This window comes from Podarcis muralis, chromosome 5 (genome assembly GCF_964188315.1).
Source record: "Podarcis muralis chromosome 5, rPodMur119.hap1.1, whole genome shotgun sequence".
Classification (NCBI taxonomy): Eukaryota; Metazoa; Chordata; class Lepidosauria; order Squamata; family Lacertidae; genus Podarcis; species Podarcis muralis.
This window is the reverse complement of record NC_135659.1, coordinates 94,697,383-94,714,562: the sequence shown is the minus strand read 5'-3', so window position 1 is coordinate 94,714,562 and position 17,180 is coordinate 94,697,383. Positions and strand designations below refer to the sequence as shown.

Here is a 17,180-nt window from a genome sequence, read left to right as displayed (position 1 = left end):
TTTTCCTGTCTGTAGTGTCACTTCCAAAACTTGCATCTGCAAATATTTCAAGACCACCAGACTTCTGATTGTTAAATCTCAGTCTGTAATGCATAGTGCCTTTCAAATACCGCGCTATGCGTTTCAGAGCTTTCCAATCCTTGACACTAGGATTGTTGACTTGTCTGCTTAGCAAATTACAGCTAACAGCAATGTCTGGTCTTGAACATCTGGCAATGAAGTTTAGCTTGCCTAGCACACTTCTGTATAGTGTAGTGTCAGAAAATGCTTCTTCAGTGTCATCTACCTGATAACCTGTTGTCATCGGTGTGTCTACAGGGTTAGCATCCATCAGGTTTAGTTTGCTTAACACATCAGCAATTTTCCGTGACTGGTGTACTAGAATGTTACCATCTTGATTTCTCTCTATCTCCAGAGATAGGTAGTTGTTTACCTCACCAAGATCTTTCATGTCAAAGTGCTCTTTCAGTTGAGCTAGGGCGTTATTGTACATTGCGACATCTTTCCAAAAGAATAATAAATCATCAACATAAAACAAACAGTACAGTTTCTTTTGCCCCTCCTCTTTGACAAATACACATGGATCAGCTTTCCCTTGTTGAAAACCTAGAGAAAACAATACTTCAGTGAGTTTTGTGTGCCAACACCGTGCACTTTGTTTGAGACCATAAAGGGATTTCTTCAGAGCACAAACAAATCCCTGTTTTACCTGTACGCCATCAGGTGGAAGCATATAAAGTGATTCATCTAGAGATCCGTACAGAAAAGCTGTATTAATATCATGGTGACTAATGTGTAGATTTTCCTCTGCAGCTAGCTTGAGCATAAGCCTAATGCTTTCATACCTCACTGTGGGTGAGTAGGTCTCGTGATAGTCTTCACCTGGTACCTGTGCAAAACCTCTGGCTACCAATCTGGCTTTGTGTCTGACTATCTTGCCATTTTGATCTGTCTTCGCTTTGAAGACCCATTTGCTTCCAAGCAGTTTCATTCCTGGAACTACTGGAACTAGCTCCCATGTTTTGTTCCTTTCTAAGGAATCAAGCTCAGCCTTCATGGCATTTAACCATGGCTCAGCTTCCTTTGAATCCAAACCCTGGATTTCTTGGAAACTTGAAGGTTCAAATACCTTCTTGGAGCTTTTAACAGCTGTTACTGCTATCGTAGCAAATTCATCAGCAAATCTCTTTGGAGGTTTGCCTTTTGTGGCTCTTTGTGACCTACGAATTAGCCTTAAGTCCTCAACACTCTCCTCTTCCTTCTTAGGAGAAAAACGACCTATTGTGAACAATGGTTCCTCCAATTCTTGATCAGAGCTTTCAGAGGGTCGCATAGAGGCTTTCGCACTCTTGAAATCCTCTGAATCACCCAATTCAGTTTCAGATTCAGACTCAGAACCTTCATCAGTGGGTGTGGGTTGTTGTGGTTGCTTTTGACTACCCTCAGTCTCATCACCATCATCAGGATAACATTGGAAAATTCCCACATTCTCCCCCCACTTTGCATTGTACTCAACACTTCTCGTGAGCTTTATTGTCTTAGAGTCAGTCATCATTATTCTGTAAGACCCTTTCTGATAACCTAGAAAGATACCATGCAAACCACGCTTGTCTAACTTGGAGTTTTGTGGTGAATGAATCCACATGTCAGAACCAAAAATTTTCATGTGTTTGATGTATGGCTTCTTGCCAAACATCTTCTCATAGGGGGTACAACCAATCGCTGAAGATAACCTGCGATTGTAACTGTAAACAAAACACGAGAGAGATTCGGCCCAATAACTCTCTGGAAGATTGGCATCATGCAGCAAGGTTTTTAACCCTTGAAGCAATGTCTGATTTGCCCGTTCCGCAAGTCCATTCTGCCATGGCGAGCGAGGACTAGACAAATCGTGTTGAATTCCTTTCTCAGTCAGAAAAGCTTCAAACTGCTGAGAAGTGAATTCTCCCCCGCGATCACTGAAAAGAGTCTTTATCTTCTTACCATGCACATTTTCCAACCAAGCACAGAATTCCTTGAACCTAGGAAAAGCCTCTGATTTCTGCTTGAGATTGTACACAAAAATATACCTCGAAAATGCGTCAATGAGAACCATGAAGTACCTATTTCCACCCAAAGAGGGCGCTAGTGGTCCAACCAAATCAGCATGAACAATTTGGTATGGTTCCGTAGCTTGCCTACTAGACACCTTACCTTTCGCAGCCATTTTCACCTTGTTTGCTGCGCATGCTTTGCACTTCATGTGGTACTTGCAGGGTTTAATAGTCATACCTTCAACCAAGGCAGGCATTTTAGATACTGCCTCAAAATGCAAATGACCAAATTTTCGATGAAAATCATGAATACATTCTGCATGCAAACTTTTGTTAGAACCTGCAATGCAACAAGTGTCATCCTGCACAACATCATCATAATACAAAACAAACAAACGATCAACATATTCAGCATGCAATACATAGTCATTTTTCTTTGTGATGATGCACTTCCTGTTCTTGAAGGACACGTCAATGTTCCGCTCAATTAGCTGTCCTACGCTGAGAAGATTATGTTTGGCGTCTGGCACGTAAAGGACATTCTGTATCGATAAGTCCAAACTGTGAAGAACAACAGTTCCGTAGCCTTTACTGGGAATCGTGTGGTCATCCGCCTGGTGAATCGCACCTTCCTGCGGTGTAAAAGACACAAACAGTCTCTTATCGTTGCACATGTGGTGGGTCGCCGCCGAATCAACAACGAAGAAAGATCTAGACGTCTTCTGGACCTCTGCAACCTTTGGAGTGAAGCGTGAAACCATAGCCTTGTGCTGCGTTGTCCTAGACACCGGACCTTTGCCTTTGCCTCGGCCTTTTCCACGCGATGAGCTTTCGCTGCGCTGCTCTGTCTTGGCCTTGGGATATCTGCATTCCCTCTTCATATGGCCTAGACGTCCACATGAGTAGCATTTCACTGCCTTCAAAGCTTTGGCGCCATCTGGTGGTTCCACTGCACTATGGGATGACGTCTGTGAAGACTCCCCCTTGCCCATGCAGCTAGCACCCCGGCGATCTGCTTCATTCTGAATCACGGCAGTAACAAAGTCCACTGTCAGCTGAGCTGTTGGCTGCACAGCAATCTGGGTTGCAACAGACTCCCAACCTGAACCCAAAGATTGTAGTATCATGAAAGAATACACAGCCTCTGGAAAGTTGAGTCCTCTCTGTTGCAGCTCATGTCTCAGATTTTGCATCTCCATCAGATGTAAACGCACATCTCCACCTTCAGCAAGAGCCATATTATGCAGCTTGTTAAAGTAAAACATAGTAGATCCAGCTTCTGTCCTTAAGTGAGCCTCTCTCAAAGATTCCCAAATTTCTCTGGCTGAGGCCTTATCACGCAATAGACAGAGCTCTTCTGGGGATACTATCAATGTAAGTGTTCCCCGTGCTTTGGAATCCTTAGCTTTCCATGCATCTGTAACTGGAGCTGGGGGGGGTTTCTGTAATCACCTCAAACAAACCCTCTTTCCGCAGAATTGCCTCTGCATACAAAACCCAGTCCGCATAGTTCTTCTTGTTGAGCTTAGGAATCCCACAAGCATCCTGAAGGGCCATCATGACTCTGGCATTAGCCTTCAGCGTCATATATGCTGCTTTAAATCTTGCTGCGTCACTGCTGCAGCTGCCTTCATTCCAAAGGCGCTTTTAAAAGTTACTTTCGATTTCCCCAGCATAGTAACTTGTGCCTGGGAGCCTTTTGCCTATTCCCGGCAAAACGGCTTTAAAAGTTCAAAGTCCAGCCATAAAGCCATTAACTAGAAGCTGGCAGGCTGCCCGGAGCAGTAGTACATACCTCATCAATCACTTTTACGCGCAGAGCAGATTCCAATCCGATCCGTCCCTCTGCATTCCGATGCTTTGCCGGCACTCCGATTCGACTTCTGGGCCCATAACCACGTGTTGGTGTAAAGCGGAGTCCCGTGCCCAGCGGAAGGATGAGGAGTACGTACTACATACTCTATATTGCTTTATTTACAGTTTAAAGCTGATATATTACAGAAAGACATCTTGCCTCTGCCGGAGCAGAAAATGCATCCTCTCTCCTCGGCAGCTTGGAGAGAATCACCCAGTGAAAAACAGGAAACCAGTGTACGTCACATCCAGTCTCCCTTTCCCGTGAGAAACTCCAACAGTACAGACTGTGGAATGTAAACACCTGTCTCGTGACAAGCCCTTTCGCTGCACAGTGAAGGAAAGCAGAAACCAACATCCATGACTCCACCCCGCTCCACAAGGAGTCATTTCAGGTTAGCAACCAGTGGGAGGAGCTTCTTGATGCAAATACAACTGGAAGCTTCCCATGACGTCACCAGGGGTCGTGCCAATGCCCTAGCCACCAGCAGGATCGGACAGGATCCATGACCGCCGGATTCCTTTAACAGAATACCCAAAAGAGGAGGGGTAGATGATGGCGCATACCCAATCCTCCAACTCAGCATACATATTCCACTGCATAACCGCCAATACCAGAATGTTGTGACAAGTTGCTACCAGGTAGACGAAAAAACCAAGAGGCTGGTGCCAATTTGCCAAATGGATAAAAAAGTCCTACCAGGCCCCTTGGGCAACCAAGGCAACCAACCGAAGTCCATAGCAAGGTCAATACGCAGATCTGATGCAAGCAAGGAACAGACTGGGGACAGAGCACTGCCGCGGCTGCTTAAATGCAGCTAACCCCGCTCACCAGCCAGCCCTATTGGCTGGCTGAAGGGCTTGATCGCGGCAGTGGGGCAAATCAGAAGCAGGGAGCCGAATACGCCTCCCTGCTGCTGCAGAAAGCTGCTCCCAGTCACAACCCCTCCACTCCAAGAAGAGGAGAGACCTTATAACACTGGTCTTGAAAGACCTACATTGGCTCCCAGTATGTTTCCGAGCACAATTCAAAGTGTTAGTGCTGACCTTTAAAGCCCTAAACAGCCTTGGTCCAGTATATCTGAAGGAGCGTCTCCACCCCCATCGTTCTGCCCTGGCACTGAGGTCCAGTGCTGAGGGCCTTCTGGTGGTTCCGTCACTGCGAGAAGCCAAGTTACAGGGAACCAGGCAGAGGGCCTTCTTGGTAGTGGCACCCGCCCTGTGGAACGCCCTCCAACCAGATGTCAAAGAGAACAACAACTACCAGACTTTTAGAAGACATCTGAAGGCAGCCCTGTTTAGGGAAACTTTTAATGTTTAATAGGTTACTGTATTTTAATGTTTTGTTGGAAGCCGCCCAGAGTGGCTGGGGAAACCAGATGGGCGGGGTATAAACAATAAATTATTATTATTATTATTATTATTATTATTATTATTATTATTATTATGCCTCTGACTGCCAGTTGCTGGGAAAGTGTCTCTCTCCCCCCCCCTTACTCTTGTTCTTGGGTCCTGCCTACAACCTTCCCATAGGCATCTCCTCACTGTGAAAGCAGAATGCTGGACTGGGTGGGTGGGCCCTTGGCCTGATCCAGCACAGCTCATCTTATGTTCTTATGACTTAATGGATACACACACACTCCAGGTCCAAACCTCTACGCAGTACACCATGCTGGTTCTTCCTTTTCTCCAAATGGTTGGCTTCCTTTTTGAATCTTGCCAACTTCTGAGTCTCCATCCATGAAATGCAGGACTCCCCATTCCCTTTGTTCTCCATGAATTTACTCCTTCCCTTTCTCAGAGGTGGTGAATATTATAAAAAGTCAGACTCGTCCCCGTGTGTGTGTGTGTGTGTGTGTGTGTGTGGTTTGTTTTTTCCCCTAGATGCACGGCAATTTGAAATCTCCCCCATGCATGAGAAGCATGCGCTAAGTGGAGGTGCTAAGTGACCTTGCAGAATGTCTGGCCACTTTGGTTGCAGGAACAGGGAGGAGAGAAGAGGTACTTAACTGCCTTCCATTAAAGCCCCAGGAGGCTGAAGATGGGAGAAGAACAAAAGTTTTCAATTGCAATATAATTGTTATAGTCATTTTCCAAGCATGAAGTCCTTCACAACGCCACCTCTCATCTTCAACAGGGGAGTGCAGCACGATGAAGAGGGTTTTTTTGTTTTTTCGCAAAGGAAGTTCCACTGGCATTTAAACATGGGATTTACAATTGCTCAGATGTGAGCTTTCATTCTGCAGAAGTGATTACATCCCCTCCTCACCAACATTTTGGGGTATTTATGTTAGGTCTGCCTATACTCAGCTGAGCTAGTATGTGACTTCAGTCACCAGGACTGGGCTCCTCCAAATGGCCTGTTCATTGAGAATTCATCCTGATTTGCTTGCATGAAGCTTACATGGAGGCTAGACTATGTCCAGGCTTCAACAAGCCTTCATCCTGATTTGATTGTGGGATGAGAAAAGAGAGCATAGCTCAGTCAGTAGAGCATGAGACTCATAATCTCTTTTTTTTAATATAATATTTTTATTCATTTTCCCAAAAACAATTTTTTTATACAATCAATTCACATTTTATCACACATTCATCTCTTTTTTTTTTACTTCCCTCAGTTCCTCTGCCGATCTTTCGTTTACATCTATATTATTAACGCATTTCTTAACTTAGTATTGCCTTTAAATATCTCCTTCCCTCATCTTATTCTCTTTTTAACAATATTCCTCTATTTTTCACAGAGTCTCTTGAAAACCAACAAACGTTATCTGTTCATCACATATGCCTTTCAGATAATCTGTAAATCTTCCCAAGTCCTCGATGAACTTTTGGTCCTGTTGATACCAAATCTTCCCTGTTAGTTTGTCCAATTCTGTTTGTCCAACAGTCAGTTTCAATCTCCATTCTTCCACCGTCGGTATTTCTTCCTGTTTCCATTTTTGGGCCAGAAGTATTCTCGCTGCTGTAACTGCGTATTGAAAAAGTTTACAGTCTTTCTTACTTATTTCATTTCCTACCAATCCCAATAAGAAGGCCTCCGGTTTCTTAATAAACGTATATTTCAACATCTTTTTCAATTCATTATATATCATTTCCCAGAAGCCTTTCACCTTTTTGCACTCCCACCACATATGATAGAATGTCCCTTCTTTTTCTTTACATTTCCAACACTTATTACATGTTTTATACATTTTAGCTAGTTTTACTGGCGTTATGTACCATCTGTATACCATTTTCATTACATTTTCCTTTAGCGCAGTACATGCCGTAAATTTTAGTCTTTCGTTCCATAATTTTGACCACTCATCATATTGTATATTATAACCAAAATCTCTGGCCCAATGTATCATTACCGATTTAACCTCTTCATCTTTTGTGTACCACTCCAGCAACATTTTATACATTTTTGACAGATTTTTATACTCATTATTCAATACCTCTAGTTGAAATTTTGATTCTTTTTCACCATATCCATATGCTTTACAATCTTTTTTAAACATTTCACAGACCTGATAGTAATGCAACCAATCATAAACAAATTCTTTTACTTCTTCATAGGGTTTCATTTTCCATTTCCCCCCTTCTTTAACTGTCAATTCTCCATATGTTATCCACCTCCCCCTCATATTAATCTTTTTCACGCGCATCACTTCTAAAGGTGAAATCCAGTGGGGGAGTTTAGGTTCCAACAAATTTATATACCTGTCCCATACATTTATCAATGATCTTCGGAAGATGTGGTTTTCAAACCCTTTATGAATTTTCTTCTTTTCATACCATATATATGCGAGACTCTTAATCTCAGGGTCCTGGGTTCAAGCCCCATGTTATGTTAGGCAAAAGATTCTTGCATTGGAGGGGGTTGGACTAGATGACCCTCAGGTTCCCTCTCAACTCTATGATTCTATGTTTAATAATATTAATAATTTATTTATACCCTGCCCATCTGGCTGAGTTTCCCCAGCCACTCTTGGAGGCTCATAATCGAGTGTTAATACAGCATTAAATATTAAAAACTTCCCTAAACAGGGCTGCCTTCAGATGTCTTTTAAAAATAGGATAGCTGCTTATTTCCTTCACATCTGAAGGGAGGGTGTTCCACAGGGTAGGCGCCACTACCGAGAAGGCCCTCTGTCTGGTTCCCTGTAACCTCACTTCTCACAGTGAGGGAACCGCCAGAAGGCCCTGGGCACTGGATCACAGTGTCCGGGCTGAACGATGGGAGTGGAGACGCTCCTTCCTCCGTGGACAGAGGCCATAAACCTCTTACTACCATTTGGCGGGAATCTCAAGTGGTAGAGTGCTGTTGCTTGTGAGAACAGGATGCTGGACTATATGTCCTCTTGGCCACTTCCGGGTTGGACTGTGGGCAATGGCAGGTCGGACTATGACCAGGCTGGATTCTTGCCAGAAAGACAAATGAAGGACAACATTAGGAATGTAATTGATGTAATAGAATATTTGCATGTAAGAAACAAAAAACAAACAGCCTTAATGTTTTTGCATGTGGATAGAGCATTTGATAACGTCTCCTGGGATTTTATATTTAAAGTTTTGGAATATATAAACTGCAGAGACATTTTTATAAAGGGAGTTAAGGCGATATATACGAAACAGTCAGCAAAATTACTGGTTGACTGAGAATGGTAAAATTACTAAAGGAAGGCGACAAGGCTGTCCGTTGTTACCTACATTGTTTATATTAGTTTTAGAAGCATTGGCATAAAGAATAAGATGTAATCAAGAAATTAGAGGTATAATGATGGGACAAAGACAATATAAATTAAAAGCTTTTGCAGATGATGTGGTGATATCTGTAGAGAACTCAGTAGAGTCAATCCCAAAAGCATTAAAAGAGATACATACATAAACAACTTTAAGATTTCGGGAGGCAGGATTTCTGCCCCTATAATCCCTAACAGAAACGCTTTGGGCCTTTTTTATATACTCACTTTTAACATACTTTTTATCTTGTCATGTTATCATTTCCCCAAGATACCCTGGCTTTCTTGCAAGTCTGCCCCCCCCCCTGAAAAAATAACCAACCACCTGTTTCACTTCCAGCAATTATTAGGAACCTCCTTAGACCTTTAGATAATGTGTTAGATGTTAAGTACCATTTACGCTTATGTTCTTCTGTCATTCTGCAGCAATCTACTGAGGGCATCAGGGCAGCCATCCACACATCAGTCTCGAGGATTTTCCTTGCTAGTTTCTAGCTCCTGTACCTCTTGAACTCTGGAATACTCACAGCAACTCTTGAAACCGGCTCAACATCTTCCTGCCATCGACAGGCCTGCCACTTACTCGCACCCGTCTGGCATCGCGGCCGCTCCAGCACTGATACCAAACATAATCCTAATTGTGTCATTCAAGGATTTTCGTTCAACTTTCCCCATCCTTTGCTAATAGAGGATGATATGAATATGTGTGGGAGAGGGGGAGTGAAAGCGCACTTAAAGATTTAAGAAACAACATCAGCAAAGCTGTTTTCTTCCTAAACCTCCTACTTTCAAAAACATATCAGGATTAAGAAGTTGAGAATGCATTCGACAAAGAGCTCAGTGGAAGACTTGTGTACAAAAAGAGTGAATTAGCCTCTTGACCCTCCTTTTTTTCTGGAGGGGTGGGGGCTGACCTTTCTTCCAAACTCCAACCAAAGAAAATGCATAGCCAAGGCCTGCTGGAATAAATTCCCCTTCAGTTAATATCAGCTTTGTGTCTGGCCCTGATTACAGTCACCACCTGTCCCTCGAACTGCAGATTTTTATCCTTCGGTTTGCATTCACCCTCCCACCCAAATTACACAGGGGGTGTGGGTGGGCCTCCGACACATTTTGCTCCGCAAGGACAGAAGCCAGTTCTCTTCCTTGTACGCAGGATTTGTGTTCCAGAGCCCACAGGATCACAAATGGGCTTTTGTGTAACGTGATCTCTCTGCCCCCAAGACAAGCTGGACCCCTAAGCCAAAGGATGGTCAAAAGGAAGAGATATATCTCTTCTTCTTCTTCTTCCACCACCAAACCTTTCTTCTTTGCAGCATCAAACTCTGGGTCACTGGTGTGACACAAGCCCTCAATCTAAAAGTCACTGCAGTCAAAAGTCTTCTCCTGACCTGATGAATGACCCTAACTTTCCCCTAAATAAATACATTACTAGACTGTAGTGCCACCTTGCTAGCAGGAACTCCTTTTCTGAGCCAGAGACAATTCTTTCTTCCCCCCCCCCTCCCAAGTTGGAGTGTTGCCATCTGTCCTTCAGGAGAGAAAGCTGCCCTCTGCTTTTTAGTTGGTGGCCACAATAGATGCCCCTTCCACTGTAAACAAAGCCTTGTGATGCAAAACACGAAGGCCATATTCAGCAAGAGGGCTGGACTGAGCTGAACTGTTGCTAGGGAACTTTCGAGATACTTCAGGGATAGTGTAGAGTTGCAATGTTCAGAGCCTGTCCATTGGGTTGCCCATGGCTTGTACTGGCTGTTTTGGGTGACAAGAGGTCTTCAAGGTCTCAAGCAGCTGTCTTGCTTGCCTGCCTACCTAAAGTAAAAAAAAAAAAAAAAATGGGGAGAAGCTAGGGATTGGCCCATGGACTTCCTGTATGCAAAACCTCTGCTCTGCAAACTACACTGCTTTCAGCAGGGATTGGACTCATCATATACCATCAGGTGATTGCCGGGTTAGCAGCCCCTGCAGAGGTCTGGCTAGTTCTGAACCCAGGTAAAGGTAAAGGGACCCCTGACTATTAGGTCCAGTCGTGGCCGACTCTGGGGTTGCGGCACTCATCTCGTTTTGTTGGCCGTGGGAGCCGGCGTACAGGTTCCGGGTCATGTGGCCAGCATGACTAAGCCGCTTCTGGCAAACCAGAGCAGCACACGGAAACGCCGCTTACCTTCCCGCCGGAGCGGTACCTATTTATCTACTTGCACTTTGACGTGCTTTCGAACTGCTAGGTGGGCAGGAACAGGGACTGGGCAACGGGAGCTCACCCCATCGCGGGGATTCAAACCACCGACTTTCTGATCGGCAAGCCATAGGCTCTGTGGTTTAACCCACAGTGCCACCCGCGTCCCTTCTGAACCCAGACGCCCCCCCAAAAGTGGCTGCCCCACCCCTGCAGCATACAAAAATAATAAAAGATTTGAGTGCTAAACATGTGTGGCTATTATTCACAAACATTGATTGCAGCCTATGAGTTAAGGTACAACTCTTATAATAATTCACTCCTAAGAGAATGATTTATTATAAGACCCTTCACTCCCCCCGTCCTGAGTACTCAGCAGTCAGGAGGAAAGTCACAGAAAATATTATATATTTTTCACTCCCGGGACTCGATTTATTGTTGTACTAGTAGCTGGAGTTTGCAAGGGCCAGCCTAAGACATTTTGCTATCTGAGACGAGGACTAGATGGTACAGAGTCTCCCTTCAACATGGGCAGTGGAAATGGGCACTGGCTGCATTCGGGTTATCCATCATCCCAAAATGGAAGATGCTTCAAGGTTTGCAGTTATCATTACAGTACAAAAACATTTGGAGCCTGGCCAACACAGGGGGTGAAATGCGTCATTTGAGAGTCTCCGAATGACTAGTAAACCCAGAACATCTGCATGCTGTATGGTGGGGCATTATTACTTGCACTGCTGTGAATGGTCTTCATGGTTCTTTGGCCTTCGTGAAATGTGGACTTCTCAAGAACCTTTTTATACTGTAACCTCCCATTGCCATCTCAACATCTGCATGTAACACCCAAGTGGAACTACCTGATATTATGAGGGCTAAATCACTGGCAATTGGACAGTGTCTTTTCTTGTGCTTGAGGGAAACAGACTGTCTTAGTGGGTGCCCCACAGGCTCTGTGGCAGCTACAGCTCTGCCCTCCTGAACCTTGGTGGTGCTTCCAATCTTCTGCCATCTGAGGAAGCTGCCTCACTCTGCCTAATGGCAGGACCAGCTCTGATGTCTGCACTTTGCAAGCACAGATTTAAGTTTCTTGTTGCTGCTTGAAGTCCCCACACCCCTAAAACCAGGTCCCAAGAGACAATGAACCTCCCTTTAGAGGTGCACCTGGTAGAGAGATGTGCTAGCAGGACTCTTTGATCGTTTTAAGGCAGCAGCAAAGGCTTCTATCTTGCAGTGCCTTAAATTTGTTTTAACCTCCGGTGGTGTTGGTGGTGTGTTTTTAAACAGACCCAGCTCAAACTTTTCTCTCACCTTGCAGTAGTAGATGGAGTGGTGCTAACCTGCCCTCCTTCAGGTGTGTTGCTGCTCCTTTCTGGAAAGAGGAAGAGTGAGATGGTGGGGAGGGGAGGGCAGGGCACCAGGGGGAGCACTAGATGATGATGATTGTGATGATGGTGGTGGTGGTGATTCCCTGCCCATCTGACTGGGTTTCCCCAGTCTATCTGGGTGACTTCCAACATAATAAAAACACAGCAAAACACCAAACACTAACAACTTCCTGATACAGGGCTGCCTTCAGATGTCTTCTAACAGTTGTGTATTTCTTTCTGTCCTTGACATCCGATGGAAGAGCATTCCACAGGGAGGGCACCACTGCCAAAAAGGCCCTCTGCCTGGTTCCCTATAACTTAATAAAGACACGAGACATAACCGGCTGTGTTCTTAGATAAATAAGGTATTCTATTCATGTATCAAATCATAAATTTCAACGGAAGTAACTCATAAAGTTCAACAAACGAACAAAGCAGAAGACTCAGTGGATCAGATCATTCTGTAGTCAGTTCATGCATAAAGTCCATCCATGTAATAGTGTCTACTCCACCTGTCTGTTCATAAGGTCCAAACAATCCACATGAAAGTTTGTTACAGTTCCACAGAATCCTTTCAGAGTCTAAGACAAGGATTTCCAGAATATTGGCCTTGTTTCACCGTCCTGGGCTTCATCAGTAGTTAAAGCTCATATGTGATATTACAGGACAGTGGATCTTATGGCATAGTAGTAGCTGCTCTGAGTATGCTTTATGTGACCATAGGTTTGTTTGTTCTTGGTTTCCTGTAACTTCACTTCTCATGCTGAGGGAACTGCCTCAAGGCCCTCAGAGCAGGACCCCAGTGTCTCAGCTGGATGATGGGGGTGGAGATGCACTGTACCAACCTCCCTGCCAACCCTAAACAGATATAGGGGGTGGATGGAGACAGAAAAGGGGAGAATGTTCCACTGTAAAAGGAGAAATCTTTGTGCCAACGGAATCAGCACTTTAGTGCTATGTTGAATAGAAAACCAGTGGTTGGTTGTTTTTTCATTTTGCTGACAAGATCAGCTGGGTCTTGAGAGGCATACAAAAATTAAAACCCAAACTGGAGTTCTGTGGCAACACAAACTGGGGATGGGGGGGGGGACTATTTCATGATATTTCTCTCTTCCCTCCAAATCTGAACTGTAGCTTCTGCCTAATCAGGAGTATACAAAACTCTTCTGATTTCAGGTGAAGATCGCCAGCAATTTTAATTGCAACCATTGCTGTATGCATGCTTGTATTCTATTTTAAATATGAATATAACTGCTTACGTAGCTTGCACTACAGCTTGCAGCATCAACATCGACTGAGATTGCTGTCATGACCACGCAAATACCAGCTTAAGTGCTTTCTGGAGCATACAGTGGTACCTCGGGTTAAGTACTTAATTCATTCCAGAGGTCCGTACTTAACCTGAAACTGTTCTTAACCTGAAGCACCACTTTAGCTAATGGGGCCTCCTGCTGCCGCCACACCGCCGAAGCCAAAGAATTTCTGTTCTTATCCTGAAGCAAAGTTCTTAACCTGAAGCACTATTTCTGGCTTAGTGGAGTGTGTAACCTGAAGTGTATGTAACCTGAAGCGTATGTAACCCGAGGTACCACTGTATAACCCTGTGCCAAGCCTTGTACCACTGATCCATCTAGCCTGTCTGCACTGATTGGCAGCAGCTGTCCGGGGATTCAGGTGGGGACATCCCCAGCCCTACCTGCAGGAACCAAAGACTCCACTTGGGCCCTTCTGCATGCAGAACAGATGCTCTGCCACTGAGCGACAGCCCTTCGCTTTGCAGAGGAGTTTGCGGAGAGCCACTGCTGCTATCAACATGCAGCCGCGTCTGCTTCCCCATTCAGTTTCATTCAGCTCAGTTCTATTGTCTCCCGTCTCAATAGCTGCGTGCACCCAGGAACGGCCCGGCCCCCGATTGGCTGCTTTGTTGGCTGCCTTGATTTGCAATTAGCAGCTTGGGAGGCTCCCATTGGCTGGCCTCCCTTCCTCGGAGGCCCTCCGGGATGCATAAGTTTTTGCTCTGGGCTGTAACTTTTTTTGAAATGAAAGTATCCGCGCGTGTGACTTGAACAGTTGTGCTTGGCTTTCATGCTTGTTGTTCCAAGGGAAATAGTGCTCAGGAAAAAAAAGAAAGCAAGAATGAAGCTGTGTGGAACATTCCTAGGTGCGTGTTAAACAAACAAAGATATCTCTTTAACTTTTTCTGGGCTTCTTCTGTTTATTGTTTGCTTTGCCTGTAGCGTTGCTGCCGTTCACTGACGGATCTGTTGCCTTGCCCTGCGCAAGTTGCTCCCCGCGCAGCAACTTCTGGGACTCGCTTTGTGTCTTTCAGCTGGGCGTGGGGATTAATCTGTGTGTAGATCAACAAGATGTCAATTAGCCAAGGAGATCAAGCCCAAATTAAAAATCAGAACCTGGGTTTGTTTTCTCGGCGGGGTAGGGAGGTGGAATGGTGCTTAAGTTTTGACATGATCTGAACTGCAGCCTGCAAACTCAAAACTGTACCCATCATGTTTTGTGACTGGTGGAGGAGGAAGCAAATAATGAACTGCATGTACAAAATGAAGATTCTTACCTTGTAAAAGAATTTTGAAAAAGAGGGAAGGAACTAGGAAGCTAAATGCAGTTTTCATTGCAGCCTCCAGTGACTGAATCTTTACTCTTAATTTTGGCTTTACGTTCTGTTCTGCAAATGTTATTTATGTAAAATCAAAGTGGCAAACTAATGTTTTTCTTGGTGATTTCTTTGTTTCCTTATTTCCTCCTCCTTCCTTTCTTGTAGTGCCAGAATGTGAAACCCTTCCATTGTAAACTTGTTGAAAGTTCAACAGGAAGAAACCTGTTCAGCGCTAGTTAAAACAATGTGTATAAGGATCGGTGGGTTTTTGAATGGGGAAGGATTGCCTGTGCAATCAACAGCACAGGAGAAGCTTTGGGGTTTTCCAGGCAGATCATTTGAAAAGGAATTTAAAAAAAAAAAAGTTGGCAGCTTTTGGGAGGAGGGAAATCATCAGATTAAAAAGATCAGCTTCCAACTGTAAATTTCTTGTAGACAAAGAACTTTTTACTCCAAGGGAGTGATTGTATACATCTCAGAGAAGGGGGTTATTAAATGGGTTCTCCTCCCCCCTCCTTCCCCTCCCCTCCCTTCTGTCTTGTTGTTCCATCTGCTAGGGGCCTGAGCTGGGCAGAATGTACTCCAGCCCTTCAGCTGTTCCATATACAATATTAATGCGGGGCTATTTCTTCTTGGCAAAGCGTTCTTAATTGCCGTCTGAGGCATTAAGGAAAGTCTCCCCATCTGCACAGGGCGGTTTTCTTGTCCACAAAGAAATAAGGGACAATCTTGCCTCTCTTTCCCCCATTTCGACCCCCCTCCCCACCAGCCTGCTCCTCCATTCTTCCAGCTGGTAAGCAGAGAAGTTGGTACCCAATTTCAAATGCATTAAGTTTGAGGCCTAAATGACAAAAGAGTTTCTAAGAAGCACCACGGCAGCTTCACAGTTGTATGTCTGGCTCTGCAGAAAGTCATTGTTCTTTTAATTACAGCGATCTTCACAAAGGCCAAAACATTTATTTCATTTTTTTAATATTTTTTTTTTTTGTAATGACTCTTCTACTTCTGCAGTCTCCTTTCACATCTAGGTGGAAATAAAAACCACTCTGATTTATTTAAAAAAAAAATTAATTTAATGCACTGTAGAATTCTTCTCTTTAAATGCATGCACATTGTTTTTATTCTTTGCAGATAATCACACAAACACACCATTTTTTACAGCTCATTTTCTAATAAAAATAATATTCAAGATATGGATCATGGGATCATTTCTTACCAGTCAATTTTAAAGAAAATCCGTGAGCGTTTCCTCAAAGGTTTTCTGCCAGTGTTACTAATGAAATAGTAGATATAATTTCAGAAATTCCTGGAACAGAAGTATTAACTATTGAGAAATAAAACTAGGTTATGGCAGCCTCATCAAGGACTGTACTTGCTTTGCCTGTTAACAGCATCTGGTTTTCAGTTCCAAACTCTTGAGAGATTTCATTTAGGAAATTGTGGTGTAATTCAGAAAGGAGCTGTCCATCTCTGAGTGCTGAACTGGTCATTCACTCAGATCCTGAATGTGGCCATTATCCCTGGTTTTAGAATTTACAATGATGAGTGAAGATTAGGACAGTTCTTTTGGACAATTCCTGAATTTAGCACCCCTCTCCGCAAGGACGTCCCATGTAACAGACAACACAACAGTTCTTCTATGCATGGAGACATTTTTGGAAGCAGTGATGGCCTGGAAACATACCATGCTGCAGGAGTTACCCATATATCAAACTACTGCATTCACTGTAGCTACTCATGGGGCAACTGCTATGTGGCCACACTTATAGATCCATCAGAATCAAATGGCATCTTTGAATGATTGCTCATCAGACACAAAAAGCCTCCCTGAATGAACACAGGAAAACAAATGTGAGGAAGAAGGCTAGGCTGAATTCTTATCCATGTGTTCAAGGTGGCATTTTGTGAGGTGCAGGGCGAGATAGAGAGAACTGCCCACCTGCAGTCAAAAGTAATACTGTCCCCAGAAACAGCTTTGCCATTTGAATGAATAAGCAAGTCTACAGCAAGTCTGTCTGGTGCCCTCAAATTTGTGGCCATTATGATGCACGGACTGGGCCCCAATAGCTTGGAGAAAAATCACCCAGTCTTTCTGCTGGGTCACAATCTGTGAATTGGCACAGAGAGAGCCAGCACATGGAACAGTCTGAAATTATCGCCATAATCTGAGTGTGGAGCCAAAGTCAGCATCCTGCAGGCATCCTGTTTCTTACTTTCACTCTTCTTTCTTCCACCACCTTGATGCCTGCTTTTATGGTGGCTTTCTATGATTCTGTGTTGGTACATGTTGGGCATGGTCCAGCCAGAGTTAAACTCCCACATGTTAAAGTCCCACGGATTACATGAAGAAAACCAGGCAGATGCTTTGTCATCTCCCAGTGAGATTTTAAACAGCTTAGGCCACAATCCAAA

The 17,180-nt window shown here is 44.2% G+C and overlaps 1 protein-coding gene across 5 annotated transcripts in view; it reads left to right on the top strand.

Annotated features, from left to right (window-relative positions):
• Positions 1-14,175: 14,175 nt before the first annotated feature.
• MYT1 (myelin transcription factor 1) overlaps positions 14,176-17,180 on the top strand; it is a 168,829-nt gene continuing 165,824 nt past the window's right edge. For all 5 annotated transcript variants that reach the window (XM_028735455.2, XM_077929381.1, XM_077929379.1 and 2 more), the window contains exon 1: positions 14,176-14,315. In XM_028735455.2, coding sequence (XP_028591288.2) covers positions 14,240-14,315 — 76 coding nt within the window. In that variant the 5' untranslated portion in view covers positions 14,176-14,239. The remainder of the gene's footprint in view (positions 14,316-17,180) is intronic.